This window comes from Oncorhynchus mykiss, chromosome 12 (assembly GCF_057628025.1).
Source record: "Oncorhynchus mykiss isolate SJ-2025 chromosome 12, ASM5762802v1, whole genome shotgun sequence".
NCBI classification, from domain to species: Eukaryota; Metazoa; Chordata; class Actinopteri; order Salmoniformes; family Salmonidae; genus Oncorhynchus; species Oncorhynchus mykiss.
Genome location: NC_143033.1, coordinates 44292549 through 44320145, shown reverse-complemented (window position 1 = coordinate 44320145; position 27597 = coordinate 44292549). Strand labels below are relative to the sequence as shown.

The 27597-nt window shown below is 40.8% G+C and overlaps 1 protein-coding gene across 4 annotated transcripts in view; it reads left to right on the top strand.

Annotated features, from left to right (window-relative positions):
• Positions 1-20945: 20945 nt before the first annotated feature.
• Positions 20946-27597, top strand: part of LOC110538899 (opioid-binding protein/cell adhesion molecule) — a 564414-nt gene continuing 557762 nt past the window's right edge. For 3 of the 4 annotated variants that reach the window (XM_090192538.1, XM_090192537.1, XM_036937611.2), the window contains exon 1: positions 20989-21428. In XM_090192538.1, coding sequence (XP_090048664.1) covers positions 21368-21428 — 61 coding nt within the window. In that variant the 5' untranslated portion in view covers positions 20989-21367. Of the gene's footprint in view, positions 21429-27597 lie in introns of all 4 variants that reach the window. The other variant, XM_090192536.1, reaches the window with a different exon arrangement.

Below are 27597 nucleotides of genomic sequence, written 5' to 3'. Positions count from 1 at the left end.
GCGGCTTGTGACCGTGGCGTACGTGTAGGTATGTACGGCAGGACCAAATCAGAGAGATAGGTAGGAGCAAGCCCATGTAATGCTTTGTAGGTTAGCAGTAAAACCTTGAAATCAGCCCTTGCCTTGAAAGGAAGCTGGTGTAGGGAGGCTAGCACTGGAGTAATATGATCAAATGTTTTGGTTCTAGTCAGGATTCTAGCAGCTGTATTTAGCACTAACTGAAGATTATTTAGTGCTTTATCCGGGTAGCCGGAGAGTAGAGCATTGCAGTAGTCTAACCTAGAAGTGACAAAAGCATGGATACATTTTTCTGCGTCATTTTTGGACAGAAAGTTTCAGATTTTTGCAATGTTACGTAGATGGAAAAAAGCTGTCCTTGAAACAGTCTTATTATGTTCTTCAAAAGAGAGATCAGGCTCCAGAATATGCCGAGGTCCTTCACAGTTTTATTTGAGACGACTATACAACCATTAAGATTAATTGTCAGATTCAACAGAAGATCTCTTTGTTTCTTGGGACGTAGAACAAGCATCTCTGTTTTGTCCGAGTTTAAAAGTAGAAAGTTTGCATGCATCCACTTCCTTATGTCTGAAACACATGCTTCTAGCGAGGGCAATTTTGGGGCTTCCCCATGTTTCATTGAAATGTACATCTGTGTGTCATCCGCATAGCAGTGAAAGTTAACATTATGTTTTCGAATGACATCCACAAGAGGTAAAATATATAGTGAAAACAATAGTGGTCCTAAAACGTAACCTTGAGGAACACCGAAATTTACAGTTGATTTGTCAGAAGACAAACCATTCACAGAGACAAACTGATATCTTTCCGACAGATAAGATCTAAACCAGGCCAGAACTTGTCCGTGTAGACCAATTTGCGTTTCCAATCTCTCCAAAAGAATGTGGTGATCGATGGTATCAAAAGCAGCACTAAGGTCTAGCAGCCTCGGTCTGATGCCATTAACCTGTCTACGATACTGGTTCCCAATTGGGGATCAACCCTCCCACGTGCAGCTGAAACGGTGGCGCATGGAACGCAAAAATATTCTTTAAAATATTTAACCTCCACACATTAACAAGTCCAATAGCTCAAATGAAAGATAAACACCTTGTTCATCTAGCCAGCAAGTCAGATTTCTAAAATGTTTTACGGCGAAAACATAGCACATATATATGTAAAACCACCACCAGACACAGCTCATTTCAATAGCCAAAACATGCAATCAACAAACGCAGGATTAAAAAATAAATCGCTCACTAACCTTTTGAAAATCTTCATCAGATGACAGTAATATGACATATTACACAGTACATATTTTTTTTTTTCAATAATATGCCATTTATATCCATAAATGTCCATTTACAGTGAGTTCACCTTCAGAAATTACTCAAAAATGCCCGCAGGAAATCTATGTAGCGCGGCAAGATAACGTAAATAGACATCATAAACTTTGACTAAATATACATGTTCTACATATAGTTAGAAAGATACACTGCTTCTTTATGCAACCGCTGTGTTAGATTTATTTTTAACGTTACAGAAATCGCACACTATTCCATATGCTGAGACAGCGCTCAGTTCCAAGCTACATTTCCACGTAATGTTGGAGTCAACAGAAACACAGATTTAAGCATAAATATTCCCTTACCTTCGATGGTCTTCGTTCAGAATGTTCTGGAAGGCTTCATACTTACCCAATACATCGTTTGGTTTCAAGTCTTGCGTCTTTGTATTAGCTACTGCTAATAACATCAGCTGAAATGCACCCAAAACGTCCTCTGGTCCGGATAAGTTGCGCATCAAAACTTCAAAATTACACATTATATGTCGACTAAACAGGTCAAACTAAGTGCAGAAGCAAGCTTTATGATGTTTTAGACGTGCAAAACAAACTTCAATTCAATCGGCCATCGTCTGCCCTTCTCTTGAGTGCTGGAAACAAAGGAATGGCTGGGACCAATTCGCGCCCATACGCACAGCCTATTCTCTCGTGGCACGCACTAATTTCACTCCCATAGGGTCAATTCTCGCGGGATTTGAACGATTTGAAGCTCTAATGAAAGAGGACATCTAGCGGAAGAGACAGAAAGTGTCCCCAGAATCATAGCTCGTTGGGAAGGGTGGGGGCCATGACGTCAAAGTTGCTCCAACTTTCATGGCCACAAAAACTAGTTTGGAAGAATGCCTGCCCTGTGAGTTCTGCTATACTTACAGACATAATTCCAACGGTTTTAGAATCTTTAGAGTGTTTTCTATCCAATAATAATTTCTATTTGCATATATTAGCAATTTTTGACAGATTTTTTTTCCAGTTTACTAGGGGTACCCAATCTCTCCAAAGGGGGCGTATGTCTGCCATATCCTTAACAGGTTTTAAAAGGTCATTTACCACCTTCACAAGTGCAGTCTTAGTGCTATGATGGGGTCTAAAACCAGACTGAAGCATTTTGTATACATTGTTTGTCTTCAGGAAGGCAGTGAGTTGCTGCGCAACAGCCTTTTCTAAATTTTTTGAGAGGAATGGAAGATTCGATATAGGCCGATAGTTTTTTATATTTTCTCGGTCAAGGTTTGGCTTTTTCAAGAGAGGCTTTATTACTGCCACTTTTAGTGAGTTTGGTACACATCCGGTGGATAGAGATTATGTATACGTGTATTATGTTCAACATAAGAGGGCCAAGCATAGGAAGCAGCTCTTTCAGTTGTTTAGTTGTAATAGGGTCCAGTATGCAGCTTGAAGGTTTGGAGGCCATGATTATTTTCATCATTGTGTCAAGAGATATAGTACTAAAACACTTGAGTGTCTCTCTTGATCCTAGGTCCTGGCAGAGCTGTGCAGACTCAGGACAACTGAGCTTTGAAGGAACACGCAGATGTAAAGAGGAGTCCGTAATTTGCTTTCTAATAATCATAATCTTTTCTTCAAAGAAGTTCATGAATGTATTACTGCTGAAGTGAAAGCCATCCTCTCTTGGGGGATGCTGCTTTTTAGTTAGCTTTGCGACAGTATCAAAAAGGAATTTTGGATTGTTCTTATTTTCCTGACCAAAAGAAAGATGCCCAGAGTCCCTGCTCATCTGCGTGAATGTGCCTCAGGCATTCTGCAAGGAGGCATGAGGACTGCAAATGTGGCCAGGGCAATAAATTGCAATGTCCGTACTGTGAGACGCCAAAGACAGCGCTACAGGGAGACAGGACGGACAGCTGAATGTCCTCGGTGTGGCAGACCATGTGTAACAACACCTGCACAGGATTGGTACATCCGGACATTACACCTGCAGAACAGATACAGGATGGCAACAACAACTGCCCGAGTTACACCTGGAACGCACAATCCCTCCATCAGTGCTCAGACTGTCCGCAATAGGCTGAGAGAGGCTGGATTGAGGGCTTGTAGGCCGGTTGTAAAGCAGGTCCTCACCAGACATCACTGGCAACAACGTCGCCTATGGGCACAAACCCACCATTGCTGGACCAGACAGGACTGGCAAAAAGTGCTCTTCACTGACGAGTCGCAGTTTTGTCTCACCAGGGGTGATGGTCGGATTCGCATTTATTTTCGAAGGAATGAGCGTTACACCAAGGCCTGTACTGTGGAGCGGGATCGATTTGGAGGTGGAGGGTCCGTCATGGTCTGGTGCGGTGTGTCACAGCATCATCGAACTGAGCTCTTGTCATTGCAGGCAATCTCAACGCTATGTGTTACAGGGAAGACATCCTCCTTCCTCATGTGTTCCTGCAGGCTCATCCTGACATGACCCTCCAGCATGACAATGCCACCAGCCATACTGCTCGTTCTGTGCGTGATTTCCTGCGAGACAGGAATGTCAGTGTTCTGCCAAGACCAGCGAAGAGCCTGGATCTTGAAACCACCTCAGATTCTTGCCACCTTGCTGCCAGTGCCATTGTGACAATATGTGCTCCTTCTAGCCAGCCTCCTCCTAAGAGCAACACGTTCTCCTTGTTCTATTCTGCATATATTTTACTAAAGTTATTGTTAGAAATATTGTTCAGTAATCTTGTTTACATAAAGTGTGGCTTGGATTGTGTGGGTGGTGGTGTATCGCTGGGGGGGATTTGGTGGGCCGGTCTGAGTCAAAAAGTCCGGGGCCATTTTTCATTCTCAGTCCATCCCTGGGTAGGGGAGTCTGCATGACCCGACTCTGTCTCTTCCAACAGTGAGACAAACTGCCTGTGGTTTAGAGATTTTGCTCTTATGAATTGTACCACTTTAGTGACTGTATCCACAACATGGCTCATTTCCAGAACACATTTCCAGATTACCCCCTGATGAATAATGCAATGCAGAAAAATAATTTTCTGATCTGTGTTCAGCTCAGCTACTTGATCTTGTTTTCCTTTCAAAAGGCTAATGTATTTTCCTGTCAAGTTTGGGCACCCATCAGTGGTCCCACTGGATAACTTTTCAAAACTCAGTCCCAGTTTTGCCACGCACTTATTAAACTCCTCCAAAAAATATTTCCCTGTGGTTGTGCTCTTCATTGACTGCACTGAAGCAAGCTCCTCTGTAATTTCAAAGTCTGGGGTTATGTCTCGTAAGAATATCAACAATTGTGCTGTGTCACTGCTCTCATCCAGGGCCAAGGAGAAAAAGGTGAAATGTTTTTCAAAACTTTACTATCGCAAATTCTTTATGTGATCTGAGTATGATTCCGCGGGCCGTATTGAATCAGGTCGTGGCGGCATACGGCCCACGGGCCGGCCTTTGCTCAGGCCTGTTCTAGAGGATGATCGTGCCATGCTGACTCTGAAAATGAATTAGACAATGAAGAAATCCCTCATTTAGGTCAAAACATTTTCTTTAAACCAGACATTGTAGAGTCTTCTGATGAAAATGGTGGGGAAGGAACGGTGTCGTTATAACAGAAGAAGTTGACCGAGTTTCGAAATCAGTGGAATGCCTGTTGGAATCAGAGAGATGTTTGCCAAATTCGGAGAGAGTCTAAAAACAGAACACAGAAAGAAGGCTGTTATTTAAAACCGCCGTCTCCGGATTACATCTTCAAACTAAGGGCAACTATGGCATCCATGACAGAGGGAGAAGCGTTCATCCAAGTATTCTAGCTAAATTTTTAGATATTATAATTTTATAATTTTGTCATAAACTAGTTTTCATTGCAAGTTAAAAAACATACTATTAGCTAGCTAGCTAGTTATGGTTAACTAGTAAGTGTATGATTTGTGTAGGAGCTCTAGTAAGATGCCAGAGTTCCCGAGTTGGAATTCCGAGTTGGATGACCATTCAAAACGATTATTCAGTCTTGAGTTTTTTTTCCAGAGTTCCCAGTTGTTTGTCTAAACAAAAGACTCCACTAAGCAAGTAACCATTTCACTGTACAGTTTACACCTTCTGTATCCTGTACATGAGACAAATGTTATTTGATATAGTGGGTGTTACCCAGATACATTAATGTGAAGAACAACATGACCTGCACCAAAGTCAGATTGGGATATAAACCAAGGACTAGATTAAGTTATTTTTAGTACAACTTTTTGCTACTACTTTCACCACTTTTAGGCTTCAAATATTTGCTTGTTTACTACACTGTGATTCCTTAAAGAAATGGGTGGGGCTAAGGCTTAAGAGGGTGTGAAAGATGCAAAACGTCATTCATGGACCATTTTCTCAAAAGTGGGGTTACAAGTTTATCAACTTTGAAAGCAGAATTATTGTCTCATTGTTCCTCAACTGCAGTGTATGATATATTTTATTTTCTAGCTCGGAGTGTCTAGTTTTATCCAAAGTAAAAAACACAATTTCCAATTTCGCTAAATAGGACCGAATCCAGGTTGTGGTTCACAAATTAATACACAGGCCATGGTCATGATAAGGCCAGGGCAGCTTCAAAGGATACAGCACAAGCTAAAACTTCTCTGATGCCATTCACATTGTTTTACAGCGCTAATAGAATAATGTAGCTTGCTACATAAGCACAATTGAATATAACACCATCCATAAAGGTTATGAAATTAGTACCTTTCGTGTCCTCAGTTATAAAGGAAAACACACAGAATACATTATGCTCCATACATAGCTACATACGGTGTACAGTAGAAACGACAACACAATATACAGAAACTATTATGATAACATAATAAGGAATTTACTTTAATAGGAACACACACATGCCCAAAGTAATTATTAAAAAGAAAACAACAATGAAGGCAATGTGGGTACCAACTGAAAAATGTGCTATGGGAAAGATTTCAGGCAGGTGGTGTTCTGAATGGAGATGTGCAAATGTCTGGAAACGTGGGCTCTCATCGAAGAGAGAAGTTTGTCTGGCCCATCTAGCTAATTCTCACCTTACATTAGCGTAGCCTACAGCAAAGATCTTAATTGGTGAAATGGGCTACTTCTATGTCAGTTAATAAGGAGGTGGAATAGTTTATTTCAAAATATTGTTTGAAAATAAAACAGTTTTTTGAAATTATTTGAAATTGACCAGTTGAAACATAGCCTATAGATAATTAGCATGCAACATGCCTTGATTTAAGGACAGCTCTATGGAATGCTGTTTGGGTCTTTGCATGTCAAAAAAGATACACGCCAGATAACATTTCATAAAAATGGCACGTCACATAATAATTGATAAATAAATGTTTATCATTTTTTTACATAGTTATTACACATTGATTACACTATCACTTGTATTTCATATGTCACAGCGTTTCAACTATAAGTATAATATGAGGAATATATTTTGTTGTTAACTGTTCTTCTGAGGTAAAAAAAATCTAGCTAGTTAACAATGGCTGCCCAGTTTCTCAAAATAATATAATTTACCATCTTTGAATGCACCAGACAACTGCTCACGGACAGAAGAGAAGGACTTTAACCATCAATAGCCAGGTAACGTTAACTTAATGTGTTGAGTGAGAGTGGTGAACAGCTGTAAAGAAAGTAGCTAGATAATATAATGTTACCTAGCTACCAACGTTAGCTAGCTAGATCTGCCTGCCTTTGACATTAAAATAGTTGTCTATAAATCGTTAGCCAGCTATTGTAGCTAGCTAGCTAGCTATAGTGATGTTTGACTGAAGAATTTTTTTGTTTTTGTTGCTAGTTTGTTAAAGGTGCATCGCCTGTCAATGCACGATTGTTATCATACAGTAGGGCGGAGGCTCTGAGAGTTGGCACAGATTAAACAATCAAATACTTTAGGGGTTGTTAGCTACATAAAAATAAAATGTCACTGGAACAATCGGATTGGACGCTATATCTTCAGCGCCACTCTTTCCGACTCTCCAACGTGACTTACTACACCCCTGATACTCCCCTACTGGGACGAGGGATTGGACGCTATATCTTCAGCGCCACTCGTTCCTTTGAATCTGTTCATTTTTATAATACTGTTAGAAATGTTAACGACTCCTGTTTTTTCAGTCCTTGAATCAGTTCATTTTTATATCACCAATAATAACACCACCAATTAGGATGCCACCATCAGTGAACTTTTCATCAACCAAAGCTTTGGAAACCCCCTCCTCCTTGCACAGTACCCGAGGTAACACTCCCCCTCTTTCACACACTGTATGATTTGGTCTCTACAAAAGGTACTACAGACATCTTCAGTCCTTAAATAATAGTCTCAAGGTTTATGGCCCCTCACTACTGGAGTTGACAGTGCGCAGCGGTCCTGACACCGTTGAGGTAACTAGACAACTCGTACTGTAGCTGAACTGGAGCGGACCTTGACCAGAGTTGAAGGATGAGAGGAGACCTTCCCAAAAGCTAAGTACTTCTCCATTCAACATATACCCCGCCTCTCCATTTACCTTTGATTTTGAATTACTTTATCATGCTCTGTTGATTTCCCTATTGGGTTGTGGATTTATCTACCATTATTCATCATTGTTTTTTTCTTTGCCATTACTGTATTCCCTTCTTTTGGAAACACCTTCCACCCTCCCCCTATACACACTATATGATTTGGGTGTCTAGAAAGGAACGACAGACATCTTCAACTCTTAACGGACTGGGACCAGAGATTAGAAAGAGATGGCCATAACAAAAGTTAGGTACTTCCATTCCATCACTACTTTTAAAAATAAAATTTGGAGAGAGCCCGGTACTTTTAAGATATACCGCCTATGGTTGAGGTCTATTGTATTTTGCTCTATGGCTCTTTAGCACAACAGCGCCATCTGCTAACAGAATATTTGTCTTACGCTTAGTACAACACGACCCAGGAGAGCCTACTGCAAACACTGGATTGGAGCATTCAGAGCGTGCCTGGCTTGGGACGGCAACAGAACATTCTTAATGGAAATTAAAACAGGACTTTTATAAATTATTAAAATTAACACCCTACAGACCTCATTAAAAAAAAAAAAAAAAAGATAGGGATTCTAACGGACCGGTGTTTTGGCTCCCGTACGGCAGCCTATTACAGTTACCAACATAACTTGTTGACACATTGTGACAGCATGAATAATGTGGTTGAAGCTGGACTGGTATAGAGCTCTCCAACCCTGTTCCTGGAGAACTACTGTCCTGTAGGTTTTCACTCCAACCCTAATCTAGCGCACCTGATTTTAATAATTACTAGGTTAATATGTTAATCAGGTTAGTTACAACTGAGATTGGATCAAAATCCTAAAGGAGGGTAGCTCTCTTGGACTAGTAGATCTAGTTCTTATAGCAATGCATTTGGAATTTGATAAGTCACTACAAAGGTGCAATTCACAGAAGTGGAGCTGCCACTTAATGCAATGGATGGGAAGCTTTATCATTGCATATAGTTCTAATTCAAGGATAATGGTTTAATTTAATTTGTTATTAAAACCTCTTACGGACGTGGTTCCTGCACAGGAACACCTCAGCGGAAATTTCAGAGCGCCACCTATAGTACTATAATATAGTACTCGATAAATCTCAAACTTTCATTAAAACACACACACAAGATACTCAATTAAAGCTACACTCGTTGTGAATCTAGCCAACATGTCAGATTTGTAAAATGCTTTTCAGCGAAAGCATGAGAAGCTATTATCTGATAGCATGCACCCCCCCAAAATACCTGAACGAGACCTAAACAAAAGATTTTGCGGTAGCCAGCGCTACACAAAACGCAGAAATAAAATATAAAACATTCATTACCTTTGACGAGCTTCTTTGTTGGCACTCCTATATGTCCCATAAACATCACAATTGGGTCTTTTTCCCGATTAAATCCGTCAAAGTATGCCAAAAATGTCAATTTATGAAGGCCGTCTGATCCAAGGAAAATGCACCTTTACACGACGCAACGTCACTTTTTAAAATTAACAAAGTTGCCTATAAACTTTTACAAATCACTTCAAACTACATTTGTAAACCAACTTTAGGTATTAATAAACGTCAATAATCGATAAAATTGATCACGGGGCGATCTGTATTCGATAGCAGCAAGTCTTGAAATCATCGTCCATTTTTTTCACTTTCATAATTTCCTGGGTGCACCCCAAGACAGGAAGTGCCTATACGTCATCCCGCCAAGGATAAACGTGCAAAGAAATGCCAGTATTGGCGACATCGTGTGGAAGCTGTAGGCGTTGTAAACGGAACCTCATCTATTTTCTATCGCCTTAGACAATTCAAAGACTGGCGGATTAATTTATTTTTTGTGTTTTTGGTGAACAGTTTTCCCTGGGATTTTTACTCCTGAACACGTTCTGTTATAGCCATAGACATGATTTAACCAGTTTTAGAAACTTCAGAGTGTTTTCTATACACACATACTTATTATATGCATATACTATATTCCTGGCATGAGTAGCAGGACGTTGAAATGTTGCGCGATTTGTAAAAAAAAGCTGCAAAAATTCGCCGCATCCTTAACAGGTTTTAAATGTAGGACATCAAATTATCAGATTTGGATGAGTTGGCTGCAATACGGCAGCAGTACTTCAGTCAATATCAGCAAAGGATATTGGTTAATAGTGTTTCTGAAAAACAACTAAACCATGAATCACCAAGGCAAACACAACAATATGGACTATAATATACATTAAGATATTCAAAGAACAGGGTCGGAAATGTACAAGTCTTAGGACATAGCTTGTACATATATGAAACGGTGGAAGAGGAAAGGCAGACCAAGACTTGTGAATACAAGTTATTCACCCTTGTCGTGGAAATTACCTGTATTTCTAAATCATGAGGGAGAAAACCACACACAAGTCAGAGTTATCATAAAGTCCATCTTTAATTATATGAACTTCACCATAGCCCTGTGACTCTCAGATCAATTCAGTGTCTATAAATGAATTCTCTGAGAGTGTCAACATAATGGCAACTGAGATCCTTTGTAGCAAAGATCCAACCCCCTAGTCGACATGACAAATAACAGATCTTAAGAACATTATACAAAGAAAGATTTTACTTGAGAGAGGAGTATCCCATCGCCAGACAGTATTTAGCTATAAATTATCATTCAGTTTGGTCTCCTAAACGAAGCTCTTATCTCGTTCTTGGTACAAAATAGTACCAAGACATTACCTCATCCAATGGTATATATCAATTGTCATTTTACACACTCCCATCACAAATACAACCCATCCTGGACAAGCTCACGGAGAGGAGAGTGAGCCTCTAGGTCAAGATAAGGGCAACCTCAGAGTGAACATAGAATGGTTCCAGACACTGCCATCCTCCTCTCCCCGATGGGAAAAGTAGGGAGTGACTGGCACACAGACATTGTGGAGCCAAGAGGTAATTGGTTCCCCCTCAATCATCCCTTCACATGGTTTAAAATATATGTTTACATATGAAGACAAGCTTGACCTCTCCCCTTTCTGGGGCCCAAGTAACTGAGCCCTGACAGAGAATTGATAACTGCAAACGGCCAACACTATAGTACAAAAAGATACATTCTAAATGACAAGTATCTCACAAGCATATTATGAAAATAAAACATCTTATCTATAAATGTTATCTAAAGATGTCTGATTCTGCCCGACCCCCTCCAATGCTCTAACTATTATGTCACTCTCCACTAAGGTGTGTTTATGCAACACTGAGGTCATGAATTCCCTAAAGGTATTATAGTTGCTATGAAGAGGGAGCCTTAGTGTCACAGCACACGTGTATGCCTCTGGGTACTTTATCTTCTGCTGACCAGTGAGACTGCCTCTCGCTGTGTGGAGGAACTCTATGGTCTGGATTTCCGCAAACCCCAGGGGTGGCACCACCGTCGCACCGGTAGCAAACTCCAATGCCACTGTTGGAGGAGGACATTCTCCATCTACGAAGTACACAGTGAAACATTTAAAATACACATTCAAATCACAAATGGAATAATATGCAGTTGCCGATAAACTAACAATTGAACTGCTATCTTACCTTGCACTTCAGTCAGCCAGTTGAACCAGTTGGTATTTGGTGTTTTTATTAGGATCCCCATTAGCTGTTGCAAAAGCAGCGGCTACTCTTCCTGGGGTCCACACAAAACAACACAGAATGACATAATACATACCATCATTAGACAAGAACAGCTCAAGGACAGAACTACATACATTTTTAGAAAGTAGCCTACATATCAATGCATACACACAAACTATCTAGGTCAAATAGGGGAGAGGCATTGTACCGCGAGGTGTTGCTTTATCTGTTTTTTTTTAACCAGGCTTGCTGTTTATTTGAGCAATATGAGATGGAAGGAAGTTCCATGCAATAAGAACTCTATATAATAGTGTACATTTTCTTGAATTTGTTCTGGACTTGTGGACTACAGTGAGTCCTTCTTTAAAAGTTGAGTCATACTGTGGCACACCTTGCGTGCTGCTGCAGCATTCTTTGGCACGTCATTTAATTCTCAGCCATTTCTTCTGTTACTGCAAGTTATTGCTAGTTTGACCACCAGAGGGCATCTCTGAGAAGCATTTGATAGTATTCCATATTGGCATTACCAGAGAATTTAAAACCTTTTTTTGTAATAACATAGTATATGGGATTCATTTGATTAATATTATGCTGTTTCCATTCAGAGCAAAATTGTCAGTTTGTAAATTCAGACCTTTTCGCTCTTGACACACTGGACGTTCGGGCCGAGAAGTAGGATTGATTTGAGCGTTCTGGCCTTACAACGGCGTCAAGCACCTAAGCTAATGTTGGCTAGCTACTTCCAGACAAAAATGAGACCACTTTGACCATTTTACTCGCCCTAGCAGAGCTGGTAAGGCAATTTTAGTGTTAACCAGAGCGTTGTGCGTGGTGACTGTAAATGTGCTGCTGGAAACAATTTAATTACGCTTTTTTCCCGACGTTTACTGACACCGGCCATATTCAACGGGTGTTGAGCACTTGCACAGTAATTATTCTGTACTCTGGTACACTCAGGCGAGAGTGCTCTGAAATCCGTGTAGATAGTAGGCTTTTGTGGAGCGATGGGTAACGGTGCTTTGAGGGTGGCTGTTGTCTATGTGTGCAGAGGATCCCTGGTTTGAGCCCAGGTAGGGGCGAGGAGAGGGACAGAATCAAAACTGTTACATGGGTACCATTTTAAATCAGGAGAATCTCTTCTTTGTATTTATGTAAGTCTGGGCAGCGAGCTCGTTTGTCATCGATCGCTAGACCAGAAATATACGTTTTATTTTTTCCCTACTTTTTCATTACACAGACATAAACACAGTTGACACCATTGAGGTGCGGATGTTTACTTTCTACATCCACCGTGGAGCCCAGTTTCATAATATGACCATATTTCCCAGCTGATTGCCGTCGTTTTGAAGTAATCGCGAAAAAACAGACCTTATTTTAGTGCATTTTTCATCCTGCCAGCTCCTATTAGTTCTATTAAGCACCGTGGAACCAACTCGCCTTTCGAAAGTTCTATTCCCAGCTTATTGTTCAACGTCACACTGCCTGCTTCGCTATTGTTGGCAATGAGACCTGCTCACGTTGTTTTGTAGTTAAGATTTAAACAACAAAAATAATATTGGAACTCTGCGGTTTTCCCACTGTTTCCTATGGGGGAAATTTAGGCATGTCTGTCTATCTCGCCAAATATCTCGCAATGTGTATATTTATATATTTTTTCAAGTCGGGTGTAACCAATGTGAAATGGCTAGCTAGTTAGCGGGGTGAGCGCTAATCGTGTTTCAATCGGTGAGGTCACTCGCTCTGAGACATTGAAGTAGTTCTCCTTGCTCTGCAAGGGCAGCGGATTTTGTGGAGCGATGGGTAATGATGCTTCAAGGGTGGCTGTCTGTGTGCAGAGGGTCCCTGGTTTGAGCCCAGGTAGGGGCGAGGAGAGAAACGGAAGCAAAAATTTTACGCGGGCACCATTTTAATCAGGAGAGTCTAGTCTTTGTAATTATGTAGTCTGGGCAGCGAGCTCATTTGTCATCAATCGGTAGACCAGAAATAGTCAAAGTTATTATTTTTTTCGATACTTTTTCATTACGTAGACATAAGCACAGTTGACACCATCGAGGTGCAGATGTTTACTTTCTACACAAGTTTGTTTTTCCAGTTTTGTCTGAAGAACAGATTGCAGTGGTAAAATAAAAAGAGATACATTTTTTTTATGGAATTCTAAGCATCACTCCAGTCAAAATAGGTTCTGCGGGCGTTCGATTCCATGAATCTGCTAAGGGCTCACGCTAGTGTTCCAGTTTAGACAATGTTCATAAGCCGTTTTTCAGCCTTGGGTGAGTTTTGACCTGTTCTATTGTCCAGCCTATAGATAGCCAGAGCGAATTTACGAAAGCACCCGAATGTCCATTGAGAAAGCACAACGACTATACCATTTAGCTAAGCTAAGAATAATGAGAATAATCAAGTAAATGAATGTTGGGTAGTTAGTTAGCTTATAGTTAATATACTGGCAAGTTTGATTACTACTAACGTATAACTACTTTGTATAACTACTAACTTTAGGTAGCTACTGCTAGCTACTGCATACTGCTTTAATGATATGCTATGTGGTTCGTAAGGACAGCTGACAACAAATTGTCAGCCAACATAACGTGTAAGGTAACTTATTTGAAAAGTCATTACTTTATTACATTGAGTAGCAAGCTACCCCTTGGTCGATCTGTAATAGGAGGGGGTGTACACTCCTAGTTTGGCTATTAGACTATTCTTTAGTAAAGGTTGAATAGTCTATTGTTCAGCTATTAGCCCTCCTCCCCAACTTGCAACAAATTGCTGTTCCCATCACATTCCTTTCCCTCTTCCACACGTCAAAACCTTTTTTATTTTCAATCAAAAATAATTGTTCTGAAAGCAAATTTTTTTCCTAAACAAATTAAGTATTCACTGATTGGTATGAATATTAATTCAGAACCTAATGTTTTAGGGACCATACACAGATCGGCTACATACTGTAGCTAGCTACACATCCATAGGCAAACAGTTATGTTTATCCTCCACTACACAATAAGTAAATAGTTAACTAGCCATGTAACTTCAACTGCATTGCAAGGCAAGCGTACACAATTGTACATTCAATTTTCAGTAAATACTTTAGCTCACTAGATTCTTTTCATCCACTGTTTCACAAGACGACAACCTGGTTTGCTGGTTTTCTCAGGAGTCCCTAAAACATTATAGAACACATTCTCCTAACACTAGCTAGCTGGCTAATGTTAGCTAGTCAGATAACTTGCTAAATAGCTATTTTCGTAAATTAACTCTATGACAAAAAATATGCACAAATGTTTGTCTCTACATTAAGTAACATATTCCTCTCAATTGTAAATGTTTTGCTTGACTCGTTATGACGTTATAACAACTTACATCTGGTTCCACCGTAATGTTTTGTCAGCCATCTTTGTTGAAGAACGACACAAGGCAAGGGTGGCTCGCGTCAAAATTCGTCATTGGAACCACTCGATATGATTGGTCATATAAAAACTTTCGGACCCAAATACATAATGAGTGCTCTCACTCCCCCTTGTCGTGGTCTTTAGCAATGAAGCCGTGATGCTGGGTTCCTCTAAGTTCCGCGGTGCAAGCTCGCAACTTTTAAAGGAGGAACTACTGTATGAAAAGACCCCTGGTGGCATGTCTGGTGGGATAAGTGTATGTGTGTCAGAGCTGTGTGTTGACTATGCAAACAATTTGGGATTTTCAACACATTCATGTTTCTTATAAAAAATAGAAGTGATGGAGTCAAGTCTCTCCTCAACTCTTAGCCAAGAGAGACTGGCATGCATAGTATTTATATCAGCCCTCTGATTACAATGAAGAGCAAAATGTGCCGATGCAGATGGTGTTGTTGATTGGCTGAGATAATGGATGGGCTGGACATGCCGAGAGATGAGTTCGGATTGGTCTGCCATGTAGCATGCTTCTGTCTATGAGCTGCTACGTATGTGTGTATAATCCTGTCTGCTGCAGCTTTTTTTAAAGATATCATAAAGAACTGAAAATTAGCGCTATCGGCAAAGCTCAGTGGGAAACGTTGTGATGTCTAAGGTCCTGAGCGCTCTGGAGCAAGTTTTCATCAATGATCTGTACTTTGCTCCGTTCATCTTTCCCTCGAGCCTGACAAGTCTCCCAGTCCCTGCTGCTGAAAAAAATCCCACAGCATGATGCTGCCACCACCATGCTTCACCATAGGGATGGTGCCAGGTTTCCTCCATACATGACACTTGGCATTCAGGACAAAGAGTTCAATCTCGGTTTTATCAGATCATAGAATCTTGTTTAGGTGCCTTTTGGCAAACTCCAAGCAGGCTGTCATGTGCCTTTTACTCAGGAGTGGCTTCTGTCTGGTCACTCTACCATAAAGTTCTGATTGGTGGAGTGCTGCAGAGATGGTTGTCCTTCTGGAAGGGTCTTCCATCTCCACAGAGGAACTCTGGAGCTCTGTCAGAGTGACCATTGGGTTCTTGGTCACCTCCCTGACCAAGTCCCTTCTCCCCCAATTGCTCAGTTTGGCCGGGCGGAGGCCACTGTGTTCTTGGGGACCTTCAATAATGTAGACATCTTGTATCCAAATTGTATCCTGATGTCAACAGCAGATGAGTTGTATTCAAACATGAGTCACTTACAGTAGCTAGCTAACATACTGTACATTTTGAGTTATATTAACTGGCTAGCTAGCTAGTGTTAGCAATGTTGTGTGATCAATGAAACTGACTGGGAGCTAGCTAACCAGCTCAGCTGGCATCAACAGCATTTCAGGAACCACAAGAGCAAGCACCCCATTTAAACAATTTGATTTAGGATGAAAACTGTTTTTGCAGTACCCTCAATGGCTTCCATGCATTTAAAACCTGAGGTGTTGGAGGTGTCAGACTCAACAACAGTTGCTATCCATTGGAGCGCTGTGATTGGTTGCCCCAAATTCTGGGGCGGGGCTTAGTGAAGGGTCAATTTAATAGGATCTCTATGTATAAAACAGCACATTTTTCTCTATGTCACATGGCAAAAAATAAATAATCCCCCCACCCCCTTTAGGAACACCTGCTCTTTCTATGACAAAGACTGACCAGATGAATCCAAGTGAAAGCTATAATCCCTTATTGATGTCATCTGTTAAATCCACAGGGGAGGAGACAGATTAATGAAGGATTTTTAAGCCTTGAGATAATTGAGACATGGATTGTGTGTGTGCCATTCAGAGGGTGAATGGGTAGAACACAATATTTAAGTGCCTTTGAATGGGGTATGGTAGTAGGTGCCAGGTGCATCAAGAATGGTCCACCACCCAAAGGACATCCAGCCAACTTGACACAACTGTGTGAAGCATTGGAGTCAACCTGGGCCAGCATCCCTGTGGAATGCTTTCAACGTCTTGTATATTCCGTGCCCTGACAAATTGAGGCTGTTCCAAGGGCAAAAGGGGCACAATTCAATATTAGGAAGCTGTTCATAATGTCTGGTTCACTCAGTGTAAAGCCCAAACTTTACAGTTGGCACTATGCATTGGGGCAGGTAGTGTTCTCCTGGCATCCGCCAAACCCAGATATATCCATCGGGCTGCCAGATGGTAAAGTGTGATTCATCACTCCAGAGTGAGTCCAATGTTCCAGAGTCCAATGGAAGGGATCTTTACGGTGAGCTTTATTTGAACCAACTCTTGGCATTGTGCATGGGGATCTTATGCTTGTGTGCGGCTGCTCGGCCATGGAAATCCATTTCATAAAGCTCCCAACGAACAGTTCTGGTGCTGACATTGCTTCCAGAGGCAGTTTGGAACTCTGTAGTGAGTATTACAACCAAGGATTGTGGTTGTAATACAGACATTTTATGAACTGAATTGTTGGACAGGTGGCGTCCTGTGATGGTGCCATGTTGAAAGTCACTGAGCTCTTCAGTAAGGCCATTCTACTGCCAATGTTTGTCTATGTAGATTGCATGGCTGTGTGCTCGAGGGGGAATAGGTTTTGTCATGCCCTCTTCACGACTGTCTTGGTTTGCTGGTGATGTACATGCCAAGGAACTTGAATATTTCAACCTGCCCCACTACTACCCCGTCGATGACAATGGTGGCATGCTTGGTCCTCCTTTTTCTATAGTCCACATTCATCTCCTTTTTCTTGATCACATCGAGAGAGAGGTTGTTGTCCATGCACCACACGGTCAGGTCTTTGACCTCCTCCCTATAGGCTGTCTCGTCGTTGTCGGTGATCAGGCCTACCACTGTTGTGTCATCGGCAAACTTAATGACAGTGTTGGAGTCATACCTGGCCGTGCAGTCATGAGTGAACAGGGAGTACAGGAGGGAACTGAGCACGCACCCGTGAGGGGCCCTCGTGTTGAGGATAAGCGTGGCAAATGTGTTGTTACTTACCTTTACCATCTAGGGGCGGCCTGTCAGGAAGTCCAGGATCCAGTTGCAGAGGGAGGTGTTTAGTCCCAGGGTCCTTAACTTAGTGATGAGCTTTGAAGGCACTATGGAGTGGAACGCTGAGCTGTAGTCAATGAACAAGATCAGTTTAGTCCTGAACCCATATTTGAAAAAGTAAGTCCCTGTGATAAACTCTGCAGATTCTATTGACATAAATCTGATTTTGAAGTAAGAAAATAAATATTTTGACCAAATGTGTCTTTGTGATGACATGAACTGCTTCATAGTTCCATTCACAAAACTTATATCAAGTTAATAACTAGTCTGTGTAGAGATATTTCATGCAAGTTAGTAATGCTAACGGTTTTTGGTTGTAAGGGTCAGGGTTAGTTGTAATAACTTGCCAGTTGTATGGCATATGTCATGTGACTCTGTACAGATTCTGCAAAGAGAAAAAGAAGCTACTGGAGAAGGGGTCGAGAGAGCTTCCTTGTGTATAATTTATGCCCACTGTGCCCACTGCTCTTCAGCTGCCTCCCAGCTCACCTCTCCAGCTGCCTCCCAGGCCACCTCTCCAGCTGCCTCCCAGGTCACCTCTCCAACTGCCTTTCAGGCCACCTCTCCAGCCACTTCACAGGGCACCACCCCGCATGTACAGTATCAGGCTGTGGCTGGGAAACACCTGATTACTCTTCTGATTTTAACCCAGTTGATGTATGCCCCTTCCAAAAAGCAGGGCCTTGGAAAATTACAAGAAGGGGTTGGAAGAGGTGAACAACTGTGATTTTGGCGGATAAACCTATCAAACACGCATTGGAAGAAGTGCATCAAAAGTTAAGCACTCAACAACAACAAAAATTGCCCTGCCTTAAAAAGCATTTGGAAAGAAGCAAGCCAAGACAAACCACACTGAACAACAACAACGAAAAATGTCCTGCTCAAGAAAAAAAGCCAAAACAAAGCAGATTGAACCATAACATTCCGATTCCTCCAACGAGGAAAACTTACCACTGTCACAACTGTGGTACTGAATGTGAACATGTTCAACATTCAGTTACACACACAGACACACCACAAACTTTCATGTGTTTATTTTAGCCTAGTTGGTGTTTGGTTGAGAACGACCATTTAGTGGAGGGTAAAAATGTTTACATTTTATTATTTATATATATATTTTTATTTTTCTGCCAAACAAAATGTTAAACATGGCAATGATTCCCTCATGGTCTCAATAAAGGCTTCCAATAATTAGTTGAATATCATGATTTATGCACTTTGTCTTTATTTTACAATTCACCCCACTGTTACAACTAAGCCAGACCATGGGGTAAATTGTAACACTTCACTCCTTGTATTTAAGACAACACTATGCATTTACAGTTTGATTTACATATATAATAACCACACCAATTTGTAAAGGACATATGTCGATTGTTTGTATCAAGTTTTGAATACACTACCATAAATGATCTAAAAAGGTGAAAAGTGTTACCATCCCCAGTCTCCCCTAGTGGTGCAAGGGTCAGCTGCACCTGCAATTGCTAATAACCGATCTGCAACCGCCCAAATATATGTGATGAAGTGAAAATCTGAGGCCATCACCCGACCCTAACCGACAAATATAGAAAATGCGCTGTACTGTAGGCTACAGTTAGAGACAGCAGAACGATTTTTTTGACAAGGGGTGCAGGATATTCTTTTGCCTAATTTCGATATGTTTCTGTTAATAATTTCAGAAATGTTGGCAGGCTATTTGTTAGTCAACTTGTCTATAATTAAATACATGCAGCTTCTCTTCTGTCATTTTAAATGTTGCCACAGAAGGCTAAATAAACATTTTCTCACCAGAATAATGTTATAGAATGAATGCTTCAAATTAGTTGACATCGGTAATGTTTTCTCTGTCATCTCTGTTTATTTCTTGGAGCAAATACGATTAGGGACCAGGGAGAAAATACAATAGGTTATAGACATAGAGTCAGTGTCCAGATATCAGTTTCCATTTAACCAATCTAAATAGGAGGCTACAGTTCCCTTGACGTGCCATATGCCTATTTGAAGTCACATCTTGTGACAGTCGAATTTGTATAGCACCTCACAACCATCACAGGTATAGGCAATGCAATCATCATCCTCTTTTACCACTTCATCAAATCATTCTCAAACATTACTTTTCTGGGCCTCTCTTCTTTCTCTTTGTTTTCAGCTCTCCGTATCGCAGCTTTCCTCTTATTAAATGAAACTCCGACATTGTCCTTTTTGCCTCAGTGTAACTACGTACATTTTTTCTGCCTTTTTTCCAAAAGCGTTTGGATGTGGGCTATTTGGGGCTCGTAAAGTTAGGCCCCAAAGTTTAGGCTTACACACTAATGCCAAATAGCCTAAAAATAATGAAAGAAAAACCTCAATGTAGCCTATAGATATATTGATTTTGATGTATTGTTTTTTCTTTATTCAACTCTACGGATATATATCCGTGGGGACTGCAGGTTATGAATCAGTTATGAGATAGTTCCTAAAAAAAAAGCTAATAGCAAATTTGATCACATTTCTGTAGAGGTGTGGGAAGCATGTGGCAGTGACTTTTCCCCCAAAATAATGCATGCTGCCTTATTGTGCCAAACACTGGCCGCGCATTCTGCATGATTGATTGTCCTTTAGAACAATTTAAAGTAAATGCTACACTCTACACTTATATGCAAAATAAGAATTGTTGTTCAATATTTTATTTATCTATACATTATTGTGTTTCTATCTCCTGCCTTGGTAAGTATACTATAGGCTCTGAAATGAAATAGACTAGGCTATGATGTCGCGCTCCTAATATCGCACAGCAATTCTGTAGCCTACCCATATTGTCACATAGGCTACTGTCTAGGCTACCCGTCTATTTACTTTAGAGCATGCTTGGGTATTGAATGACCAATTAATCAATTTGTTGTGTATGCGGAATAATTTAAACCAATTATGTCAGCAAAGGAGAGACGTCCTGCAATATGATTATGATTTAGGCATATAGGCTGTAATATAAGAAAAATAAATATTAGACGACATCCTGCTATGCGATCTACCAATGTCGAATGCATCTGTTTAATCATTACGCCTACGTTTTAATGTTTTTGCCTAAAATTATTATAATTCCCTGTCCATCAAACACCTCCCATTTTCCCCAAACGAACAATAAGCATTTTGCTTGCAATACATCTGATAAACCTTCTAGAAGTTGTGCGCACGAATGGTGTGAGATTGGCGTGGAGATATGCACACTTCCCTTCAAGTTCAAAACGGATAAATACCAACCTTTGCGGGAAAACTGGCGCACACAAGATTTTGAGTATTTTTGTGCGCACGCACCTTTGATAAATGAGGCTCCTGGACAGCAGCGTCTTTGTAAGCCACTGGAAGCCTATCCAAGCAGCCTCTTACAAATCACGACCAATACATTAGTGAAGGAGGGACTTGGTACTGCTTGTGTTGGTGGCTGCTTTACAGTCAGAGGGACCGGGACTTAGTCTGGTACACTTCACTTTTCCCAGGATTTGCGTTTGTAGTAGCATATATCTGAGCGACAACACCATCTTCTACTACTACACAGATAAACGACCGGTCAAATCACCATGAAGAATCCTATGTTCTGGGTTTTGCTGACAGGAATGACCATTCTTCTGCTTCAACAAGGTAGGCTATTTTAATTTTGCTGGAGAAAGGTGCCATTAGTGTTATAGCTTATTGCATTATCATGTAGCATATATTAGGTGAGCGCGCACCTATTCTAGAGATGCGCGCGCTTTTTATATAGGCTATTGTAGACCCCTTACATATTGCGTGGATCCGAGATTTGACATCACATGCCAAAAAAGTGGCATCGTAGACCAAGCGATTAGTGTGAGACTTGACTGTCATGATATTGGTGGCCTTAGTTATCAATCAATTTCGAGGTTTGTCTCACTAGTATAGCTCCAAACGCTTGTAAACCCAATTAAGGCTACATTATGAATATGTCCCCTATCATTGCTTCTTTGATGCAGCAATTCGTCTGTGTCTCTTGATGCACCTTGTGACTCTAACCGCCTATTGACGCATTGTAAATCTCACTCTGACAGGAGGACTTTGCGTAAAGTTCATTAAGTATTAGTGGTTAATCCGCATCTACAACGTGTTCAGGCCATCGAAGTTAAGCCGTGTTAGCCCTCACAGGCTATTACATTTGCTCACATTTGCTATTAAGGGAGTATCCTAGCCTACTTTATTAGTGACATGTGGCATGCTTCTAATGTTTTCTCTGTAGGCCTAAGTGTTGTGGGCAGCTTCACTGAATGTTTTTCTATTAGCCAACAAGTTGTTTCTTCACATTGTCCATATGTTTTAATATTTTTGTAAATACAGTAGAATCTTTTTACCTGGGGCGGTTGGTAGCCTAGAGAGTGTTTGGCCAGTAACCGAAAGAACGCTGGTTCGAATCCCCAAGACGTCTAGGTAAAAGAAAATCTGTCGATATTCCCGTGAGCAAGGCACTTAACCCTAATCGGTCCTGCAAGTCCCTCTGGATAAGAGTATGGACTAAAATGGAAATGTTATAGACTCCATAAATCTAATTTAATCACCTGTCTTCTTATGCGCTATCATGAGAATGCCAAGGCAAGTGAGAATGGGATACATTAGACAATGTAGGCTAGTGGATGAGCAGTTTGGTAATCTGCTTTTTTGTGTAAGTGACATATGGTATGCCACTTACAAACAAAAGCAGATTACCAAACTACTCATCCACTAGCCTACATTGCCTAATGTATCCCATTCTCACTTGCCTTGGCATTCTCATGATGGCACATTAGAGAGTCACAACAATGTGTAGAGGACAGGGATGTCCTTTGTGGAAAACAGCCCTATGACAATTTCCCCCTCCAAGCACTCGGCTCTGTGTGTTGAGAATTGAGTGCATTAGATGAGCACAAGTGGCAAGGCTGTGCCTCGTTGTCTAGGAGGCTGAGCAGGCTTGTGTTTTCCTCCCCTCTACCCCCTCCCTCCTCTCCCTTGAGCCTCTCTGTGTGGCTCTGAGGCAGATCTGGCCGAGCGTTGCCAGGATGCAGCACATATTCCTGTGGCGCTCCGGCCAAGATCCTCGCAGGTCCTGTCTATTGTGTCCTCCAGTCCCTCCACCAGCCTGCCTCAGCCAAAGGCGAGAATTATTGGTTGTTAAATCGAAATTTGGAGCAACAGCTGTTGTTCGACTTCCAACCGAGAGTGCGGGGGGGGGGGGGGAGAGAGCATTGTTAGGGCGTTAAGCTTCCCATGTGAAAAGACATGAAGATCATTGCTGATGGGTAGAGTGTCCTTTTCTTATAACAAGGTTACTTAATAGAGATCCCCTCCCCTGGCAAAATCTGTTTTAGTGCCTCCCTGTGAAAAGTTTACATTTGCACATTTTAGCAGACACTTTTATCCAGAGCGACTTAGGGTTAAGTGCCTTGCTCAAGGGCACATCTACCAATTTTTCACATAGTTGGCTAAGGGATTTGAACCAGCGACCTTTCAGCCACTGTTCCAACGCTCTTATCCACTATAGGCTACCTGCCACCCTGTCAGTCTATGCCCACTGTGCCCATCTCTTTGTACACAATGCACATAATACCTTATAGTGCTTTTGAAAAATTAATCAATGAGCATATCACACAGATGGAACACTATTACCAGCCAAATCAGACCAATCTGTATTGAAAAGTGATGTTTAAAATTTGACGAGAAAGAGGAACATGACCAATTCACATTGAAAAGTGAGGACGTTATACTGTAGAACCCCAGAAATGACCTATTATTTTCCTTTGCTTTAAGTTGTGCGATTTTGTTGCAAGAAAGTGCCATCTTATTGGGTTCGCCCTCATTTTTCCAAAGTGACACTTCCCCTGTGCTTCCCAGCACAACATGTTATTAAGCAAATTAGGTGCATTAGGTGCAGATGAGGATCGTGAATAATTTACACCGGTTACTACCCAGATGTGAAATTGCCACTTTGCCCGTTTCATCAAAATAACAACAGGGCTTGCTCATTTCCTGAAGGCGCAAATTATAAGTGAGATGTTTTTAGAGGTCATAGTTATAATAGTGGCACATTTGTCACTGTTGTTTGGGACAATTTATCGCAGCATTACAGTATTATAGCACAGTATTTCAACACTCATACTTGATTGTAACTTGTTGATGTGTTGTGCTCTGTAGACACTTCCTTGTCATTTAAATCCAATCATATATAAATGTGTCTATTGAAACACCATCAGGTATGCATCAGAGATGGTCTGTAAACCCGATTGCATGATGAGCAACCTTGTCTGAGACCTGACTTGTGTTAGCTCCCCGAGTGAATGTTTAAGCTTTAGCTCAGGGGACTAACACAGTCTTGTGGCACGCAGGAGACAAACCCTGGTTGGTCACATATAGAATCTGATAATTATCAGGAAAAATATTCACAATTGTAACGGCAGATTTCCTCTTCGTTCGAAGAGGAGTAAGGATCGGACCAAGATGCAGCATGGTAAGTGTTCATGACGATTTATTAAAAATGAACTGAACACTGAAATACAAAACAATAAACGATGTGATGAAAACCAAAACCAAAACAGTACAGTGTGGCGACAAACACTCACACGGAAACAAACACCCACAAACCAACAGTGAAACCCAGGCTACCTAAGTATGACTAACTAACGACACCTGCCTCTGATTGAGAACCATACTAGGCTGAACACAAAAACCAACATAGAAAAATCAACAGACTGCCCACCCCAACTCACACCCTGACCATACTAAATAAAGACAAAACAAAGGAAATAAAGGTCAAAACGTGACAACAATGCTTAAGCCTACCCTTTGGCATGACATTGACAATGCTATTGACTGCCATAAAAGTATACTCACTATTCAAATGGGATGTCGATATTTTATCAGTAAATAGCTAAGAAATATGATGCGAAAAGATTCAAAATATTTGCTTCTTGCAGCTTTTCCAAACCAAAGACATTTAATTCATTAACATAAACCCTTCACATAAAATCCATATTAATTTACCGTGTGCACAAATTGCATTCAGAAGCCGTTAAATATATCTTCGAAGGATTATCAATGTGCTGAATTAGCCCCGTCCTCATTGCAATTGGCGCTGCACTTCCTTGAAAGAAAGAAATGCTGCACTGTCATTACGCCACATTATTACTGTTATTATTTTTTTGACTATTATTTTTTGTTATTGTTTTTCCACAGCGCCCCACAAACAACACAAAACAAAGACAAAAATCCCACTGTACAACACATTCCCCAAGGTGATCAACAAATGGTTTCCCAACTTTTGGGGTTGTGTTTAACTTTATAATATACACTGAACAAAAACTTAAACACAACATGTAAAGTATTGGTCCCATGTTTCATGTGCTGAATAAAAAATCCCAGAAATGTTCCATACACACAAAAAGCTTATTTAGATAAAAAAAAATTGCACAAATGTATATACATCCCTGTTAGTGAGCATTTCTCCTTCGCCAAGATACTCTATCCATTTGATTTATTTATTTATTTAACTAGGCAAGTCAGTTAAGAACAAATTCTTATTTTCAATGACGGCCTAGAACGGCCTTGTTCAGGGGCAGAACGACAGCTCGGGGAGTCGATTTTGCAACCTTTCGGTTACAAGTCTAATGCTCTAACCACTAGTCTACCTGCTGCCCCATTTGACAGGTGTGGCATATCAAGAAACTGATCAAACAGCATGATCATTACACATGTACACCTTGAGCTGGCCATGATAAAAGGCCACTCTAAAATGTGCAGTTTTGTCACACAACACAATTTTTGATTTTATTTTACCTTTATTTAATTAGGCAAGTCAGCCTAGAACAAATTCTTATTTTCAATGACAGCCTAGTGGGTTAACTGCCTGTTCAGGGGCAGAATGACAGATTTGTACCTTGTCAGCTCGGGGGGTTGAACTTGCAACCTTCCGGTTACTAGTCCAACGCTCTAACCACTAGGCTACCCTGCCGCCCCAAAGCCACAGCTGTCTCAAATTTTGAGAGTGTGTGCAATTGGCATGCTGAATGCAAGAATGTCCACCAAAGCTATTGCCAGAAAATGTAATGTTAATTTCTCTACCATAAGCCACCTCCAGCATCATTTTTTCATTTTAGAATTTGGCAGTACTTTCAATCGGCCTCTCAACCGTGCATGGCGTCTTGTGGGCGAGTGGTTTGCTGATGTCAACATGCCCCATGATGGCGGTGGGGTTATGGTATGGCAGGCATAAGCTACGGACAAAGAACACAATTGCATTTTATTGATGGCAATTTGAATACACAAAAATACTGTGACGAGATCCTGTTGCCCATTGTGAAGCCCATTTTTGAAAGATATCTGTGACCAACAGATGAATATATGTATTCTCAGTCATGTGAAATCCATAGATTAGTGCCTAATGAATTTATTTCAATTGACAAATTTCTTCATATGAACTGTAACTCAGTAAAATATTTGAAATTGTTGCTTGTTGCATTTATATTTTTGTTCAGAATACAAAATCTAACGGTATATAGCTAGATTGTTCATTTCAAATATAGTATCTGTGACCAATGATTCTCCTCAATTTCTTACTTTAGATCTGTATCCCATTTTTTCCTTATAGGTTCTGAACCATCAGGTAGAGTTTCAATCAACCCTTGATATAACTTGGAAATCATCTTCTTTTGGTAATTCAAAAATATTTCTGAGTTGTAAGATAAGACAGGTAAGATGACGCCGACAGATATGGCAGCTCTGCTTCCAGCTCTTAAGCAACTTTGCAGTATTTCGTTTTTGTGTGTGTTATTTCTTGCATTATTAGCCCAGAATTTGTTTTGTGTTATTACACACAGCGGGAAATAAGTTTTGGATATCAGAGCGTGTCACAGTCGTTATAATGAGGAGACCAAGGTGCAGCATGATAAGAATACATTCTTCTTTTAATTAAACGAAGGACACTTAACAAACTAACAAAACAAATGTGCCGCTATGCTAAACCGAGTGCTGACATGCAACTACACATAAACAATAACCCACAAAACCTAAATGGAAATGGCAACCTAAATAGGATCCCCAATCAGAGACAACGATAAACAGCTTTCTCTGATTAGGAACCAATTCAGGCCACCATAGACCTACATATACCTAGACATATTAAAACCCCATAGATATACAACACCCTAGACAGGACAAAAACACCTAGACAATACAAAAACTAAACCAGCCACCCTTGTCACACCCTGACCTAACCAAAATAATAAAGTAAACAAAGATAACTAAGGGGCGTGACAGAGCGCCAGTAACTAACCAGCATTACAACCAGATATACAACTTTCCCAAATTGGAAAGTTCATATCCCCCAGGGCAATTGAAATGATTCCAGAGGATGCTCCAAAACACCCCTGGCGGAGACAAGGTATTCGGAGTGGATTGTAGTCAAACTCAGGAGGCGTGCACACCATCCACCACTTCCGAGTATATGAATTATGGTGGAAAATAAGTATTTGGTCACCTACAAACAAGCAAGATTTCTGGCTCTCACAGACCTGTAACTTCTTCTTTAAGGGGCTCCTCTGTCCTCCACTCGTTACCTGTATTATTGGCACCTGTTTGAACTTGTTATCAGTATAAAAGACACCTGTCCGCAACCTCAAACAGTCACACTCCAAACTCCACTATTGCCAAGACAAAAGAGCTGTCAAAGGACACCAGAAACAAAATTGTAGACCTGCACCAGGCTGGGAAGACTGAATCTGCAATAGGTAAGCAACTTGGTTTGAAGAAATCAACTGTGGGAGCAATTATTAGG